General features: G+C 36.8%; 1 protein-coding gene across 24 annotated transcripts in view; it reads left to right on the top strand.

Moving 5' to 3' along the window:
* LOC142225862 (uncharacterized) overlaps positions 1-20056 on the top strand; it is a 201049-nt gene that overhangs the window by 91205 nt on the left and 89788 nt on the right. For 9 of the 24 annotated variants that reach the window (XM_075295682.1, XM_075295684.1, XM_075295694.1 and 6 more), the window contains exons 2-3: positions 7354-8661; positions 8722-8803. In XM_075295682.1, the coding sequence (XP_075151797.1) occupies positions 7430-8661; positions 8722-8803 (1314 nt within the window). In that variant the 5' untranslated portion in view covers positions 7354-7429. The remainder of the gene's footprint in view (positions 1-7353; positions 8662-8721; positions 8804-20056) is intronic. The other 15 variants (XM_075295699.1, XM_075295696.1, XM_075295686.1 and 12 more) reach the window with 3 other exon arrangements.

The following is a 20056-nucleotide window of genomic DNA, read 5'->3' as shown; positions in this document are numbered from 1 at the left end:
AGAATATTCCATCCAATGAATTATTCTCCAGCTATCATCTAATTTTAGTTTTTTAACAATTTCTACGGTTGCTGTGGAGTTTGGAAGAATCATAATTATTTGTAGGAATTTTGACAAAACTCGTAAAGCCAAAGTACTCCACGTTTTGTTTCCGAATTTTTGCCCAAAATTTGTCAACTTTATTTTAATATTTTCAAAAATTTCTTCAAAATGTAAAAAACTTTAACTCCCTAAACTGTGTGTCTAAAGTACGTAGTTAATATCGTTAAAATCGGAAAAAATTGGAATTGTCCATTTTGTGAGTAAAAAATCATAAAAATGCCGATAAATCGCAAAATTGGCAGCCCTGGTCGGTTTCAGAGTTGAAACTACATACAAAACCAAAAAATGCGAAAAACTAGGCAAATTTTTATCATTTGTGGTACTTTGTTTTTTTTTTTTCGAGTTGAAAAACTGTCGTAAATCGCGTAGTCAGTATTTTCATAACATGGCGCCTTTTGCAATGTGAATTAGAAATCATTTATTTATCAACCTGATTTTTGTGAATTTATAATACAAACGTGGATTGGATTATTATTTAAAAGTGTAATCAGATCGATTGATAAAACAAAATATAAAATGGAGTGGTATTTCCGTAATTAAGTAGCAACCACCATCTAGCCGCTCCCTACTATATGGTGAAATATAAATAATGGAATTTAAACACAAATGTTAATTAAATAAAAGCTTTATTTGGTGAATTACATTTTACAATCGTTTCTTTTGTACTAGGCATCGGGATAGTAAACGCAACACAAAATGTAGACAAAAGGAGGCACTGCAATTGATGTTGCAAAACAAGCATTAGCACTTCAACCAACATGTATAGTACGTGGTAGCAACGAATGGAATCACCAGAATTAATTGCTGTGTTCCAAAAAATAAAATACAGCATTGTAAAATAGTTTTTTTTAATCCAAAGCTATTTGCAAAATTAGTGGTCATGCTTCTTCTTTTTCAAATCAATTATCATGTGTGTGTAAACCATCGAGCCACTAGTTGCGAATGTATATGTAATCATATTGCGATGTTGTCAATGATATTTCGCAGAAATAAACGCAAAAAAGTACCAAAATGACTGTATTTCTTCCTTCAAAATATATTGTCAACACTATCATTTTTCAACGCGAAAGAATGATTTAGGGGAACTTTTTTGCGCCAACAAACATAGTACCGGCCTTAAGAGAAAACCAAACTGCTGAGATATGAGGTAACCAATTTGGGTGATTGCTTTACTACTGTGTTCTCTGTTATATATGTCCCCTTTCATCAGGAGAACTTTTAAGGCAGCACAAGCAGACTTACAATGGTGAAGATTTATCTGGAGGATCCGTAGGACCAGATTTTCAACAACCGGCACATCAGACTTTCAATCGAATCATCAAGAATGTCCTTTTTACAGACCTCGGTGACTCTCGCAATAACCATCGGTTCAACTTTGGTGAGTTTTGAGGCAGTAGAAACCAGTGTACGAAAACAAACAAAACGATGGAGGTACGTATCATTTAAAGTCACAAACTTTTCAATTTTCGTCAATCGTTTTGTATGCAGACAAAAACAAAACAACAAACATTCGGATTTGCGGCACCAAGTTGTTTCGTTCGGTAACGAAATGGGAATAAAACGTTTGCAAACGTTTGATGAGCGAAACGATGATAACAATGTTAAAAGAAGTCATATTTACAAATGTCACAGGTGTTATTGTTCCAAGAATAAATTGATTGAATAAATAATGCAAAACAAAAAAAAATTCAAGTTTATTCTTCTTGCAACGACTTAATGAAATGTTTTCGATACGTTTGCATTCAATGTGTACTGTTTTGCTTTGTATATTTTACCGCACCGCAGTACTTTTCAGTTTAGGTTTGGTTTCCCCTCACGAACAAAAACAATACAAAACGAAAGGCAAGTGCCGTTATCTTGGGGTTTCGTTTCGTTTTGGATATGTGGATTGTACGAAACGAAACAATTGGAAACGTTTTTTTGTTTGTTTTCGTACGCTGGTAAAAACAAACCTCCTCTCGCATACGGTGTCCATTCATGTCTGTATCTTTGGTATCTTCCTAGACTTCGCAAGAAAATCTGCTTATTCCTGATTCAGACAGAGGCTTGTCCATTTCTGTATCCTTTAGCTGATCGTTTTTATATACCTTCATTTCGATATATTAAAAGCCATAACATACACGGCTCTGGGACTATATGTGGCAAAGATTGAGTGTTCAATACAAACACTGCATGCCGTTTTGGTCCATCCACTTCATCCAAACGGCCAACCTTCCAATCAGCTGTTTGAAGATCTGGATTGCATTGTTTCAGTCCATTTAAAATAGATTCAGGGTCAGGAGTGTTTGCAGGTATTCACGCATGTACTCCATGTCTAGCTGATGTGTCTTCTCGACTAACTCTAGAGCAGCTCCTTCTCGAACTTCACCAATTAGTATCAACGCAGCTGTACAACATTCTATAGACTTCTGGTCCTCAAATGCGACTAACTTAAATCGCCTTGATACCAACCAGCCTCTTGGTGTCGAGGATCTGGGCCGGGAAACTTTCCAGCACCTGTGAGTAGACGCCATACAAAGCATTCTTAATTTCCCCCACTTGTGCTTTGGAACAATACCGTCCACTGTTCCCCTGTTAACAATTGACATAACAAGACTGTTTTTTGCCACTGAGGCACACGATCTTTGATCTTTTGGAAGACGGCAGTTCATCCGGCGATCTTTCCCTCTTTCCAGTTTCACGAATTCCTTGAGGCCATTTTAAGGAATCGCTTTGTTTAGCCGACAACGTGATTGGGTCAACTGATCCCAATTTCTTTAGGATAAACAAAGCATTTCTGCGTTCCTTGAATCTTCTTCGTGAGGGATTACCTCCTTTTGATGTCGTTACCTTAGAAAAGGTTCGACTTGTCAAATTATCGCAGCCGTCTACAGGTCGACTAATTGGGCCTAACTCTTGGTCATTGCCCAAATTTATAACTTCAGTCGATACCGTCCACTGGTCCCTGAAGATAGCAACCCATTGGATGACCTTAAATTTCGCTGCATGGTGGCTTAATTTACCACCACACTCGAAATTCTTAATAAGTACTTATTACGATGAAATAATTCGCTATTAAAAACACGTCCGTTCAGTTCGACGGTTGAATGATAATCGACTGATCCTAATTTCTTCAGGATTAACAAGGCATTGGGCCTAACTCTTGGTCATTGCCCAAATTTATAACTTCAGTCGATACCCGTTCACTGGTCCCTGAAGATAGCAACCCAGTGGATGACTTTAAATTTCGCTAGTTACGTGTAGTTCTTATGGGAAGCCAAAAATCAGCGACGGAATACCGTGACGGCTAGCGGCGTGTCGCCAGATGAAAATCTATTCTAATTTCTTGGCGGAAGAGCCAAGAATTACTTTTTCTATTTGCTATTTTCTATCTATATATAAAATTCAAAGTATGTTTGTTTATTTGTATGTTCCGGGTAAGCTCGGAAACGGCTGAACTGATTTACTTGAAACTTTCAGAGATCATAGGGGGCGCTCATGTGGTGAAAATGGGGTACATTATTTTTTGGCACCTGGTCGCGGAGGCGGACCCCCCCTTTGTCCACCTTTTTGAAAATTGGACAAAAGATGACCGACTTCCTTGAATTTTTCATTGGCATCTAGATAAAGATCCGACTTTTTGAAGCTTGGAATAAAATTATCCGATTTGTTTGAAATTTTCAGGGAAGGTTGAAGGTGGCGTCTAGACAAAGAACGGCTACTTTATTTTTCGAGGGGACCTCCACTCTACTTGAATTTTTTTTAAGTACAGCTATTTAAATTACATCTAAAGTCCCCCGAATGAAATTTTATGGAAAAACTGGGTGAGATTATGAAATTTATATCAGGTTCCTGATTGTTTAATATTTGGTCGGGGAAAAATAAAAGGACATAGGGAGACATCCGCTTCTCCTTAAGTACATACAGAGAAACAATTCTACTTTTCCAATTTAATATACAGAGGACGTGGGGAGAGGTTATGAAATTAATATTGGATACCTGATTTTGAGATATTTGGATGGGAAGAGGGGCCGCCCCTTGCCCTGCTTTTTGAAAATTGGGATTATAATTTGCTTGATATTTTGTGGGGCGTTTACACAAGATACGCTACATCAATTTTCGCTATTTGGTCGGGGAAGGGGGACCTCCTCTAAAACTGAAAATAACTAAATTCTCAAGTTTTCTTGAAATTTACAAAGGTCGCACAGTGGTTCCAAATAGCTTTTTTTGGAAATAATTCTGTAACTTTTGAACGGATAAAGATATTCAACATAATTTTTTCTGTGTGTGAAATCTGAATTGTTTTCCTCTAAGTTTACGGCCGATATGCACTTATATGGCAATAGAAGCCAGATTTTTTCTCTGATTTGCTTCAAATTTCGAATAAGCAGTATATTTGATAGTATCGTCAAGTGTGCCGAGTTTGATTTAAATGCAGCTTTAGGTATAGTCCCCATATAAACGTACCTTTGCAGAAATGCACTATTTTACCTGAGTTAGTGACGTTTAGTGCAAGTTTTTGGCGCATTTGACTAAGCACGGGTCGTTGGAAAGGTATTTGAGAGAGCTTTATTTCTATGCAATTGTAAAGAACAAAAAATACGAAACTTTGAAGTTTTTGATGCACGGAAATTTTTTTCAAAAATTCCGATTTTTGAAAAAATTGAATTGAAACCTTAATAACTTTTGAACTAATTGTGATATTATGATTATGATTTTTATTAAATGTTGCAGGGAAAATTGTTTTAAGAAATATTACTGAATATACCATTCCCAAAATTGGTATCAAAAATCCCCAAAGTGGGGACATATATTGAAAAAACTTTATTTTTTGTGTAATTTGCACATTTCTCAGCTGTTTACTGGTAGAATGTTGAAACCTTTTACAGTTAGTTATTGGACACATAGGGTTTTTTGGAAAACAGCAATCGGTGCTTTGCCGAATGAGAATTTTTGAAAACAAAATTTTTTCTTTTTGAAAAATTGCCGATTTTGGGAGGAGAAGAACTCATATACTACTTGACCAAAATGGCCGATAAAAGCTTAAAACGAATATATTTGGCGGTCTATAAGAAACAAGTAAAAAAGGTTTGGAGAAATCTATAATAAAATTTTACGACAGAAAGAATGTATGTGCCTTTAAAAAAAAAAGGTAAATATTCGATATTTTTTGAAATTCTAATTTGTGGACTTTACAACTTTTAATCTAAAGCACATGGGTACACAGTTTTTTCTTCTAGAATTCGTAGAATTTTGTAAGGAATGCAGTTAAGAAGAAAAATTACGAATCCATTGAAAAACGGAGGTTCAAAATACTGACCCCACTTTGTCAACATTTTGAAAAAAAAAAATTGTGGGGCCTATATCTTTCGAACCGTAAAAGATAATTACACACGCACGCTGACTGTTCTACCAGTTAAGAAAAAATCATCGAAATCGGTTCAAAATTGCGGAGTTAACAGCTAAAACAAAATTTCATACCCCCGAGGTGACCAACTTTCAACGCCTACAGGTCAGTCCGTGGACCGACTAGGGACCCAAAAATTTGCAAACTTAAAGGAAACCACTTAAGCTTTCACACACAGAACTTATGTTGATATCTTTATCCGTTCAAAAGTTACAGAATTATTTCCAAAAAAAATGATTTGGAACCACTTGGGCAGTGGGGGAAGGTTATGAAATCAATGTGGTGTACCTGTTGTTTGGGTATTTGGACGGGGAGGGAACCTTCTCCTACCCCAACACCTGAAGGAAAGTTTCTAGATTTTCTTGTAATTTTCAGGGATGGTTAAGGGTGCTATTCACTTTGTTGTTTGTTGATATTTTATACCCCTTTAAAACAATAGAGCAAAATTTAACCTTCTCCGATCTACTTGAAATTTACAGGGAACGTGTGAGGAGGTGATTAAATTAATAATTGATTTTTAAATTAGTACAAAATTTTTCGATATCTGGTTGGAATTTTAAGGGCCGTTGGGTAGTTTGTGAAATTAATATAGAGTACGTGATATACCGATATCAGGTTGGGTGGAGCGAAGATGGGGTACCCTTTTGTCGGATTTTTTGAAAATGGAAAGTAGAGGGTTGTCCGTAAATGGGAACTCGGTACATAATTTTCTGCCATACTGTTTTTTAGTAAAGAACTTAAATTTACATGAAATTGGCAGCCAACGAAAAAGTAAGATGTCCAATTTGTTTGAAAGAATTCAACTCTTTTCGAATTTGTTTTTAGAACGAGGGATATGGCTGACTAAGTTAACGCAAAATGTTCCTACAAATACACTTCGGAAGGCGCAGCGAAGCGGGCCGGGTTACGCTAATTTGCTATAAATATTCGTAACTAGTTACCCCAATTATGTTATTTTGTTGACAAATATTTATTGCACACGAAAAGCAGGATCAAATTCAAAATCTCGAGAAAAATCACAACAGCATTACTTGTAGTGTGGTATGGGTTGAAGGTGGATGTTTGGTATTAAACTTGTTAACCGAAGTATATGTTTGCTATGGATATAAAAATGAGAAAACGTAATCAGATTATGGTTTTAAAAAGAGCCCTAACTTTAACTGATTAGATATTCAATGTTAAATACACAAAAGCAAGAAAACGAAATAAGAAAGATTTATCGGGTAAAATTCAGTATAAAGCTGAGTACTATGTTCAGTTTTCAAGCTGAAAACCAGTTTATTTTCACGGTTACTTTTTTTAATCACTTAATTTCGAAATACTAAATGGGTCGCAATCAATACATTGGATCTTTTCCATCCATAATTTGAAGAGACTTGATAAAAATGTTATGTCTTAATATATATGTTTGCACTTTTAATTTAGTGTTTTGGTGAAAAACTCGAACATAGTACTCACTTATACATAGAAAAGCCTCTTGAACAGTTTTAACTAAGTGTTCTTTTTATTTTACTAAAAGCTTCCTGATTTAACGCAGCCCGCCCGCCTTTGGGCATTAGAGGTTCCTTTTAACGTTGGGCTATTCGAGAAGATGCCATATAATTAATATGGAAATTTATCATATTCTTGTATTTGTTTCCAAATTTCATTGTAGGGATAAACAATAAAATTTGTAAAATTTGAAATATGAACATTTCATTAGAATAATATTATGAAATACTAAAGAACTTAGCATGAACCAAGTTTACTTTGTAAAATGATCGAATAATTTTTTCCTAAGTCAACAAAAGCTTGTATAAATCATTTCAACTCCATATAAAAAGATTTTACAAAGTCAACTTAGGTTATTCGTTTTTTGTGTGTAGATGTGAAACATGCATGCATGCTGACTTTTTAAATAGTTTTCTATTCTTCGCTAGCCAGATAATAAATTAAACGGACATGGCCAAAAAGTGTATTGTACGATCATTGAGCGATAGCGCTCTGGGAGAATTGGCAAATCTCATAGTATCAACACTAGGATATGCAAAATATGGATTAGACATCGGTATGGACATTAATATTGTTATGGTAGATATCAACGAATATTTGGAGTCGGCTGGGGCAACGTCTAATATTTACCAAGATTTGTTAAGAGTTATACTGAGCTCCGATTACTTGGAAGCAAACATGCGATTTACATGTCTACAAATGTTGCTGAATTGTGGTGTGTCTTTTCTTGTAACGGAGGTATTTCCATTTTCGTACTACGAAAAAATATTGCAAGTGATAGCGGCCCAGGGTACCGGATTACGAGTGCTAAACTTGAAAGGAGTTTGGATAAAAGAAGAGCACATGATATACATGTTTGAGATAATTAAAAAGTGTCAATATCTCACAAAACTGTATGTTCCTTACATCGCTAATGACGATTTGTTGGAAAGCATATCCGAGCACTGCAAAAATCTACAAGTATTGGACATTTCCGGTGAGACGGATATCACAGAAATAGGAATAGAATCACTGAGCAGAGGTGTATGCGCGGAAAAACTGACTATAATAGATGTTGGAATGATGGGCGAGGAGAATATTTGCTACTCAGATATTGCTTTACTTTTAGAACGTTGCCCCAATGTTGAAACACTATCGACTTACTCCTTTGTAGGACCAGCTCTAAAGTTTATTCATGATAATGTGGATGAAAACTTCAAATGCAAATTAAAATATCTGCACGATACGGGAACTGATATAGACACACTAACTGTTATTGTCAAGACATGCCCGAATCTGCAATCACTGTATCTCGATACGCCCAAGGCAGGTTGTTTGCATATTCTTGAGAAAACCTTTTTACGCAAATTGAAGATCTACAAGTTCTCCTGCCCTGAGTTGCTGAGTCTTTTGAACATAACGGGAACTTATCTCAATCATTTGACAATGATAAAAGGAAATGGAGAAATCGAGTTGGACAAATTGGCATTTATATGCCCCGGCCTCGTGGATCTGGATTGCTATATGATGGAAGGCTTGACATACACGAGTCCCTATCATCATAAATTTAGTAGCCTTGAAGGACTCGAGATGTTAAGCAGTCCAATATCAAATGCTGCGCTAAAATCTTTGATTTGCAATACAACCCAGTTGAAGCGACTAGCAGTTGACAGTGTTTCACTAAATGACGATGACATTGTGAGGTAAATAAAAAAAATTCTGATAATCTCCCTTTACACTAACAGAATGTATGTTTATGGCAGTATTTTTATTCGGCACAACTTTAACTCTCTCGAGGACATATGGTTCACTTTGGCTCCCAATTTGACAATTCAATCAATACAGGTAAACTATGTTTTGCAACCATTTTGCAATATATTTATATACAATTGTATCACATTAATTTTGTTTAAGAAAATGCACATCATTTGTATTATTTTGGCAAACTGTCTAACTATTTCCATTAGAAATCTGTAAACTAAATGAACGCATAGGTCAATTAACATATTCAATACTAGAATGACATCCTATCTATTGTTCTATAATTACCATTTCGTTGCAATTGATAATTTCTTCAATGTAAAACAAGTAAGCAAAGTCTAAAGTCGTGCGGGACCGACTATAATATACCCTGCAACACAATGCAGATTTTCTTTACCGTTTAAAATCCTTCAAATTTGCTGGGTTATATATATATAAAAGTGTATGTTCCCACACCCTCAAAAAAATCGCTTCTGTAACTCCCAAACACATTTTGCTTCAAGCATATAAATTTTTGGATATTGCCCAAACATTTATATATTTGATTTCTTCCAATATATAATATGTTTGAAAGCTTATTGGTCTAAACAATATAATATATTTGGGTAGTCTAAGTTCCAAACATTATGTATTTTTCCATCCAAATTCAATAATGTTGTCTTCCAAAAAAACTATATGTTATTATATGAACATATAATATGTTTGGAAACATGTTGAACCCAAAAATATTATATGCTTAGACGAATTTTCTCCCAAAAAAGATTGTGCTCAAAAATTTTTTTCTGTTTAATTGTATATTCCCTCACATTTTTCTCACTTCCACGAGTTTTTTAGTTCTTAGCACCTTTTTCTGTAATACAAACATTGTAGAAGAAATTATTCAATTTTATAATTTTTTTTTAAATTTTACCTTTTGCCGGACGGGAGGATTCGAACAGCGAACCACACAGTTTGTAAGCCAGCACACTATCCACTGGGCTACGTAGCTGTTATGGTCATCAAGAGATAATTATCGTTATAAGTTATATTTATATAGCATAGCTTGCGGCGCCCACGAGCCGATGCAAACATAACATTGTTAAACATACATTTGTTGGCGACGTGGATCAGTGGTTGGTACGTCCGCCTTGCATGCCAAGGGTCCTGGGTTCGATCCCTGCTTCGACCGATACCATTTTTTTTTTATTTTTTTTTTACATATATTCCAGATACGTTCGGAATATCCCGAAAAGGTGTTCAACATTACATACTACTATATTAAATTTTTAATACGAAACTGTAAAGTGTGTCTTATAAAAGACTTAAAGTCAGAAAAGAACAGTGTTTGATATAAACAAAATGGACTGAGTTCAAATCATATATTACTTTTTTATTGCAAAAATAAAAATTTTGGAACAAAAAAAAAAGTTTTTGTATACAAGTTTGAAATTTTCGAAAAAATTCAAAAACTCTTACAAAAGAAGAACGTGAAGTCGAGTATATATATAAATATTTTTCCATCGAATCCTAAGGTTAACGATAACCATTCAAAAGCACATTATATTTATATTCTAAACAGTAATTTTACAACCAGCACATACATTTATTTTGGTGTGAACAATTGTTTGCTGGCATGTAGCACCATTAATTTAGAAATACAAATAAATATGAATTTGTATTAACGAATAATTTTGTACTTAATTTAATTCTTAAGGCCGGTATAAAGTTGGCATAATCGCGTTAAAATGGCCATGTTTACCCTTTTACTTTTCTTTAATAATTTATTTTAAAGAAAATAAACTTATTCAGTTGTTGCTTTGGACCATTCCCCACCATGTTATTATACAATTTACCGAAAAAAGTTATAATGTTATTCTGGATTCGATTTTTGCCGCTACATATTTTTCAACACTTTATTTTAAAGACGTTTTTACTTGAAACATAACATAATTTCTACTGGAAGTCTTGTTTTTAACGGACTTTTTATAGCATATGAAAAAAGCTGGAAAAGCGAAAAATTAAAATTTGCTTCATAGAGTCAAATACACAAAACCCACATTTAAAAGAGAATTATGTCTTAAAAGTATCCTTACTTGAATTCTCCGTTTCATTGGCTCGGAATCAATACCAAAATTGTTAAAGTAGAAACACAATCTTTGGAAGTCTTGTTTTTAACGGACTTTTTATAGCATATGAAAAAAGCTGGAAAAGCGTAAATTAAAATTTGCTTCATAGAGTCAAATACACAAAACCCACATTTAAAAGAGAATTGTGTCTTAAAAGTATCCTTACTTAAATTCTCCGTTTCATTGGCTCGGAATCAATACCAAAATTGTTAAAGTAGAAACACAATTTTTGGAACCGGGCATGCTTTTTTTCAGTGTATAGTGCCCTTTCGTTAGTTTTTATGAAGATCCCTATAATTTCCTTTGTTTGAATATTTTGACTTACGTCCTACGTTCCGATTTGTTTTGACGAAACAAAAAAAATGATAAACAAAACTCATGCTCGTTTTTCAAATGTCTTTTCTCTTGGTTCCGAATGAATTTTCTCTCCGAATACTAAATATAATATTTTTACTTAAGCATATACAATTTTTGGCGAAGTCTTATATCACAACATATATATATATATATATATATATATATATATATATATATATATATATATATATATATATATATATATATATATATATATATATATATATATATATATATATATATATATATATATGTGTACACTCCAAATTTGTAAATTTATACTTGTTTATATCCACACATAGTATTTTTCAAATCTTTAATGAAATTTTCTTTGTGTACACTTTATGTCTCTCTTTCTAAATACATATATGTTTGTAGTCTATTTCTAAATTAACATATGTTTCTATCTAACCATATTAGGTTTACAAACATTTTATGCCCCAAACATAATATGTTCTAACATATTAACATATATGTCCCAAACATGTTATGCTAGTTTATGAACATTATATGCTTGCACTTAAAAATATTGTGTTTAAAAATTTGAGTGCCAAACATATAATTTTTACACTCAAACATATGAAAAACAGTCTTTTTTGTCCGTGCATATACATATATTTAAATTTGACCCGATCTGGACAAAATGTGTTAGACGTAAAATTTAAGTCGTCTAATGCCCTGGAGTGGAACACAATATTAGTGAAAAACTAGTAAGGAAAGTCTAAAGTCGGGCGGAGATTCATTTGACCCGATCTGGACAAAATGTGTTAGACGTAAAATTTAAGTCGTCTAATGCCCTGGAGTGGAACACAATATTAGTGAAAAACTAGTAAGGAAAGTCTAAAGTCGGGCGGAGATTCACAATTCCAAATACACCTACGGATTTTTTTAGTGATCTAGTTTAGCTTTTCTTCGTGAATTTTAATTATTAATTTAAATTGCTTTATAATTTCGTACCCACTGATATTATGCCGATCTTTTTTTTTAATATTACTAATAATAAAAATAAAGGACTATCACGATAGAACGTGTACAACTCCCGAATATGGCTATGTTTTGTTCTGAAATTCGCTGAAGTTCACTAAAGTGAACATTTAACGTGAACTCGCTTTGTTTTAATTAGTTCACGCTACCACGAGTGCACTGTTTATTTACGGTTACTACACCCTCAAAAAAATCGCTTCTCTAACATATGTTCCATGCATATTTTGGATATACCGAAACATTATAATGTTTGTTTTATGTAAACATATTATATGATTGGGAGCATTTTGAGCCCAAAAATATTATATGCTTGGAAGAATTTTCTCCCAAAGATAGTGCTTAAAAACTTTTATGTCTGACTAATTGTATATTCCCCACACCTTTCTCACTCCACGAGGTTTTGTAGTTCTTAGCACTTTTTTCTGTAATACAGACAGAAACATACATTTTTTTTGGCCACGTGGAGCAATGGTTAGCATGTCCGCCTTGCAACAATTTTTTTTTTACATTTATTTTTACATATATTCCAAAAATATAAACGAAATGGACTGCGCTTTTGGATAAACTATTATTTTTTTAATGCAAAAATAACAATTTTGTAAAAAAATGTTTGTATAAAAGATTGAAATTTTCCAAGAAATTCAAAAACTCTAACAAAAGAAGAACGTGATGTCGTGTATAAACATATTTAGGCGTGAACTATTTTGTACCAATATTTAACACCATATTAAATGCATTTATAATTGATCGTTTTTAAAAATACTAATAAATATGAATTTTTATAAACGAATATTTTGCACATAATTTAATTTTTACCTTTAAGGCCGGTATTAAGTTGGCATTATCGCTCTAAAATGGCCACACCCTCAAAAAAATTGCTTCTCTAACATATGTTCCAAACATATTTTGCAGGAAGCGCATATATTATTGGATATTGCCGAAGGTTGGTTAGGTTAAAGTGGCAGCCCGATGAAGATTCAGGCTCACTTAGACTATTCAGTCCATTGTGATACCACATTAACTAAAAGTACCTATTACATATGGGCACTTCTAGTTGTAACCGCTGAACCTTCTTGATTATTTTTCTTTGTTGAACCAACCAGATTGTTCCAAAAACATTACCAGACTGCTTAAGTTAACGTTTTCCAGGTCAGCCAGTAATCTAAAGCTATATGCCCCTAAAATTCGCTTACGCCTTACACAAAAAGCAGGACACTCACACAAGAGGTGTTTTATTGATTCCTTTTCCTCCACGTCATGACAGCTTATACAATAGTCATTATACTTCGCACCTATAGTTTTTGCAAATTCGCCTATCAGGCAGCGACCCGTTATAGCAGATATCAGGAGTGATATCTGACGTCTCGAGAACATTAGCATATCTAGTGTGCGGTTTAAGTTGAAATGGGGCCATATTTGCTTGGTGTCGTTACAACCCTTGCAATTCTCCCATCGAACATTTGCCATCATAACAGCCTTCTCACGCAGCATGAGCTTGCAGGTAGCTAGGGGCATACCAACAAATTCTAGTTCCCCTGGAATATGTAAGGTAGTCCCTAGCCTTGCCAACTCATCGGCTTCGCAGTTCCCCGGTATGTTCCTATGGCCAGGCACCCATATTAGGTGAATATTGTACTGCTCAGCCATCTCATTGAGAGATTTGCGGCAATCGATGGCCGTGACTGTCTGAGTATATATTAATGCCCACATTTTTTGGAACATTACTTCTCAGCCAATTCGCCACCTCTCTTATTGCTAATATTTCAGCCTGAAAAACACTACAGTGATTAGGTAATCATTTCGCTATTCGAAGTTCCAGTTCATTAGAATATACTCTGAAACCCACTTGTCCATCCAATTTGGAGCCATCAGTGTAGAAATCCATATATTCTTTATTCCCCGGCGTCTGTGTGTACCACGCCTCACTGTTGGGGATTAGAGTCTCAAACTTTTTGTCGAAAAGTGGACTCGCCAAAGTGTAATCCACTACGTTAGGCACATCTGGCATTATTTTGAGGACAGAACTGTGACCGTAACCTTTTTCCGACCACAGCGATAGTTCGCGCAACCCCACAGCCGTTGTTGCAGCTGACTGTTTGGCCAAAATGTCTAAAGGCAATAGATGCAGTATGACATTAAGGGAGTTTGTTCCTGTCTTGCTGAATGCACCTGAGATACACAAGCACGCCATACGCTGAACTTTGTCTAAACTTGTCGGCTGGTGAAGTGCCGGCCACCAGACTACAACACCATATAGCATTATAGGTCTAACCACTGCCGTGTATAGCCAATGTACAATTTTTGGTTTTAGTCCCCACTTTTTTCCTATTGCCTTTTTGCACGAGCTTTCCTCGCCCTTTCTTCAATATTAAGCTTAAAGTTCAGCTTCCTGTCCAAAATAACGCCAAGGTATTTTGCACACTCACCAAAGGGAATTTCAATACCCCCTAAGGAAATGGGCCTAACCGTGGGAGTTTTGCGATCTTTGCAGTACATGACTAGTTCTGTCTTTGCAGGATTTACACCAAGACCATTGTCTTTCGCCCATTTCTCAGTCATTCGGAGGGCCCTCTGAATAATATCTCTGATTGTGGATGGGAAATTTCCCCTGACTGCTAGAGCCACATCATCTGCGTATTCCACCACTTTTATCCCTTCTTTTTCTAGGTTAACCAGAAGGTTATTTAAATCAACATTCCAAAGAAGAGGTGATAGAACTCCTCCTTGGGGAGTGCCTCTGTGTATTCTTTGACAGATAGTGATCTTTCAATAAAGCTGACTAGTTCATGTAATGCGGTCTCAGTAGACCTGCCCTTCGAGTATGCATGCTGTCGTTTCGAGAACAAACTTGAATCGATGCTAGTTCTAAGATAAATATCTATCATCCTCTCCAGAGTCTTAAGTAGGAATGAGGATAAGCTGATTGGTCGGAAATCCTTCGCACTCGAGTGAGAGGCTTTTCCCGCTTTAAGTATGAAAACGACTTTTGTTTCCCTCCACTTTTCTGGAATATATGATAAGTTGATACATCCTTTATATATCGCCGACTACCAGGGGATAATTTTGTCAGCCACTGCTTGTAACTCCGCCGGAGTAATTCCATCAGGTCCGGGGGATTTGAATGGTCCAAAGCTATTTAACGCCCATCTTATTCTAGATTCCGATACAATATCCTCGATAGGAAACGACCGCAGAGCCACTGTGGCACCGCCAGAACCTGGTTCAACCGTCTGATTTCCTCGAAAATGTGTGTCCAATAGTACCTCCAGCGTCTCTTCACTGGACGTTGTCCAATTGCCCTCCGATGTTTTAATGAAACCCGGAGCGGAGTTGGTGGATGCTAGAACCTCCCGTAGTCTGGATCAAAGGCCTGCACAAGCCTATTCGAAGTAATCGATGTTCTAGTGAAGGCAATACACTCCACGAATACTTCGATTAATGAATAAAACAAAACCACTGTAAAGCGATTACAGTGTCAAGCATTGCAGAGCCATCCCATTCAAAAGGAGTCGTTTTACAGTTCTTTTCAATATTTTGGTTATGAAGTAATCGTCACGATACGAGTAAATCAAAACATTTTTAGTGAAGATAGAATACTTTGCTTTAGTAACGACGAATCTTCGTATGAGACAAGAAGTAACTATCAAACAAAAGACAAACACAATCGTCGATCAGTTGATTGGCAGAAGTCAATGAATGCAGGCTGTGAGCGGGTCTGTGCCAACAATAAACAAAATAGGAATGGTGTGTATGTGTGTCTAGTACTTATTACGAATTTCACGTGTGGTGGAAATAATAAACCACCATGCAGCGAAATTCAAAGTCATCCACTGGGTTGCTAACTTCAGGGCCCAGTGGACGGGTAATGACTGAAGTTATAAATTTGTGCAGCGACCAAGAGTCAGGCCCAATTAGTCGACCTCTAAACGGGTCGACTGGCGGTGACACTTTGGCAAGTCGAACCTTTTCTAAAGTGACGATATCAAATGGAGGCAATCCCTCTCGAAAGAGATTCAAGGAACGAAGAAATGCTTTGTTTATCCTAAAGAAATTAGGATCAGTCGACCCAAGCACGTTGTCGGCTAAGCAAAGCGATTCCTTAAAATGGGCTCAAGGAATTCTTGAAGCTGGAAAAAGGGAATGATCACCGGACGAGCTGCCATCCTCTACACGGGATCAAAGATCGTTTGCCTCAGTTGCAAAAGACAGCCTTGTGATGGCTATTATTAATAAAGGAGCATTGGACGGTATGATTCCAAGGCAAAAATGGAGGGAAATTGAGAACGCGATGTCTGGTGTCTACTCAGAGGTGCGAAAAAAGTTTCCCGGACCAAGTCCTCGAGGGCAAGATGCTGGATGGTATCAAGGACGATATAAGTTAATAGCTTTTGCGGACCAGAGGTCTATGGATTGCTTTAAAGCTGCATTGATGCTAATTGGTGAAGTTTGGGAAGGAGCCGCTTTGGAGTTAGTCGATAAAAAAGACATACCGGCTAAACCTAGAGCACATGCATGGATACCGGCAAACCCTCCTGATCCTGAGTCAATACTAGAGAGGCTAAAATAATGTAACCCAGATCTTCCAACCGCCGATTGGAAGGTTGGTCGTTTGGATGAGGTGGATGGACCAAGACGACATGCGGTGTTTATATTAAACATAGAGTCGCTGCCACATCTAGCCCAGACCCAAGGACGTGTAAGTTATGGCTTTCATGATATCCATATGAAGGCATACAAAAGCGATCAACCAAAGGATTCCGAAACGGACAAGCCTCCGGTAGAGTCAGCAGTGAAAAAATCTCCTAGCGAAGCCGAAGGAGACTTAAAACCTGCAGACTATGGCGAAAATCATATGCGGGAAGTTTCTACAGGCTCAAACCTCACCAAAGCTGAACCGCGGATTGTTGCGAGAGTCACCGAGATCTGTGAAGAGGAAGCCCTTGATGACTCAGTTGAAGCGGCTGATGTGACGGTGGTTGAAAATTTGGATGGTTCTACGGTTCCTCCGCTTGTGCTGCCTTAAAAGTCCTCCTGATGAAAGGAGACATAGATACCATACATATATAAGAACAAGATCTGTGAATTGAGCACTCCGGGTTTCAAACTTTTGCATAATACCGGTAACGATATAAATCGAGCATGTATAATTGCTAAAAACGAACTAAACTTGTTTCTGCTTCCTTCATTGAGCAATGCAGACACTATCGTAGCCAATCTAGAGATATCCAAATGCAAATATTTGGTATCTTCGGTCTGCATGGGACATGATAGGGAGATGCCACCCTGTGCCGTTAAGACCTTAGTTGAGGAGTCACTAAAAACAAAGACAAAACTCATTATGGGATGCGATGCAAATGCACATTATAGTATTTGGGGAAGTAGTGACACTAATACAAGGGGAGAGTCGCTAATAGAGTTTATTTTGCGTACTAACCTGGTAGTTTGCAATAAGGAAGACGCACCAACCTTCGTCACCAGAAACAGGCAAGAGGTTTTGGACGTCATGTTGACCTCTCCGGAACTGAATGATAAGATATCTGAGTGGCAAGTTTTGAGGGAACATAGCTTCATCAGTTTCAGATTGGCTGTTCGTACTTCAAAGACCATATTTCCGCCAAATGTTAGGAAAGGTGATTGGAATAGGTATAGGGAATCGTTCAATTTGATGATACCGGAAATGCCAGAGACAAATATGAGCACTGTGCAAGATATCGAACACGCAGTGGAGCGGATTACTAAGGCCTTCAACATGTCACTGAAAGCTGCTTGCCCTAGTGGAAAGCCAAGGGGAAAAACTCGGCCGCCATGGTGGACTACGGAGTTAAGTTATATGAGGAAATCCTGCAGGAAGCTCTTTAACAAAGCAAAGTCCACAAGAGCTCCGGAGGATTGGGAACTTACAAGATGAATCTGAGAGCATATAAACGAGAACTGAGTAGGTCTCCACAAAACTCTTGGGATGATTACTGTAGGAGTATTGAGAATACGTCAGAGGCTTCCAGACTACGGAAGGTAGTAGCATCCACGAGCTCCGCTCCAGGTTTCATTAAAACATCGGAGAGCAATTGGACAACGTCCAGTGAGGAGACGCTGGAGGTACTATTGGACACACATTTTCCCGGAAATCAGACGGTTGAACCATATTCAGGTGGTGTAACAGAGGCTCAGCGGTCATTTCCTATCGAGGAAATTGTGTCGGAATCTAGAATAAAATGGGCTTTAAATAGCTTTGGACCATTCAAATCCCCCGGACCTGATGGAATTACTCCGGCGGAATTACAAGCAGTGGCTGAAAGAATTATCCCCTGGTTGACGGTGATATATAAACGATGTGTAAACTTAGCTTATATTCCAGAAAAGTGGAGGGAAACAAAAGTCGTCTTCATACCTAAAGCAGGAAAAGCCTCTCACTCGAGTGCGAAGGATTTCCGACCAATCAGCTTATCCTCATTCCTACTTAAGACCCTGGAGAGGATGATAGACATGTATCTTAGAACTAGGGTGGTTTCAAGTTTGCTCTCGAAACGACAGCATGCATACTCGAAGGGCAGGTCTACTGAGACCGCATTGCTTGAACTAGTCAGCTTTATTGAAAGCTCACTATCTGTCAAAGAATACACAATCGTGGCGTTTCTAGACATCGAAGGGGCGTTCAATAATGTCCATCCGAGCTCGATATTAAATGGACTGACAACTCTGAATGTTGATCCAGGTATACTTAGGCTGTTAGACGAACTTCTAATAAAGAGACGTATTTCAGCCACACTAGGGCAAGCAAACACACAAAGGTATGTGAACAGAGGCACTCCCCAAGGAACAGTTCTATCTAGGCAGAAGGCAAGACAAATATTTTGATTTTATGTCTACACTGTTAAAAAAATATGCTTTTCATATGTTCCGATATAAACAAAATGTGTTTCGGGCACAATTTTAAAACACAATATATTTAAGTGCAAACATGTAATGTTCCTAAACTAACACTAAATGTTTGGGACATCTATGTTAATATGTTAGAATATATTATGTTTGGGGCATGAATGTTTTATAAAAATCATATGTGTGAATGCAAACATATATAAATTTACAAATTTCGACTAAACATACATATTATGATATTTTATTCAAAGCGACAGAGATAGTATAGAGAAAGAAATAGAGATGGAAACCGGGAGAGTTGACGAAAGATACCAACATAACACAGCGAAAGAATCAAAAGAGAAAAATTTCTGTGAAGCCGCTTGTATGTTGTTTCGGAAAACTGTTTTATGATAAGGAGCTGCTCTAGAGTTAGTCGAGAAGAAAGACATACCGGCTAGACCAAGAGCACATGCGTGGATACCTGCAAACCCCCCTGACCCTGAATCTATTTTAAATAGACTGAAACAATGCAATCCAGATCTTCCAACAGCTGATTGGAAGGTTGGCCGTTTGGATGATGTGGATGGGTCAAGACGGCATGCAGTGTTTATATTGAACACTCAGTCTTTGCCACATCTAGCAAAGTCTCAGGGCCGTATATGTTATGGCTTTCATTATATCCAAATGAAGGTGTATAAAAACGATCAGCTAAAGGATTCAGAAATGGACAAGCCTCTGTCTGAATCAGAAGTAAGCGGATCCTCTTGCGAAGTCGAGGGAGATACCAAGGTTGAAGACATGGATAGATACCGTATGCGTGAGGAGGCTTCTACTGCCTCAGAACTCACCAAAATTGAACCTATGGTTATTGCGAGAGTCACCGATATCTCTGAAGAGGACATTCTTGATGACTCGATTGAAGCGGCTGATGTGACGGTTGTTGAAAATCTTGATGGTCCTACGGATCCTCCAGATAAATCTTCAACATTGTAAGGCTGCATGTGCTGCCTTAAAAGTTCTCCTGATGAAAGGG

Source organism: Haematobia irritans, chromosome 2 (genome assembly GCF_050003625.1).
Source record: "Haematobia irritans isolate KBUSLIRL chromosome 2, ASM5000362v1, whole genome shotgun sequence".
Classification (NCBI taxonomy): domain Eukaryota; kingdom Metazoa; phylum Arthropoda; class Insecta; order Diptera; family Muscidae; genus Haematobia; species Haematobia irritans.
Note: the sequence above shows the minus strand (reverse complement) of the source record. Positions and strands in the feature narration are given on the sequence as shown.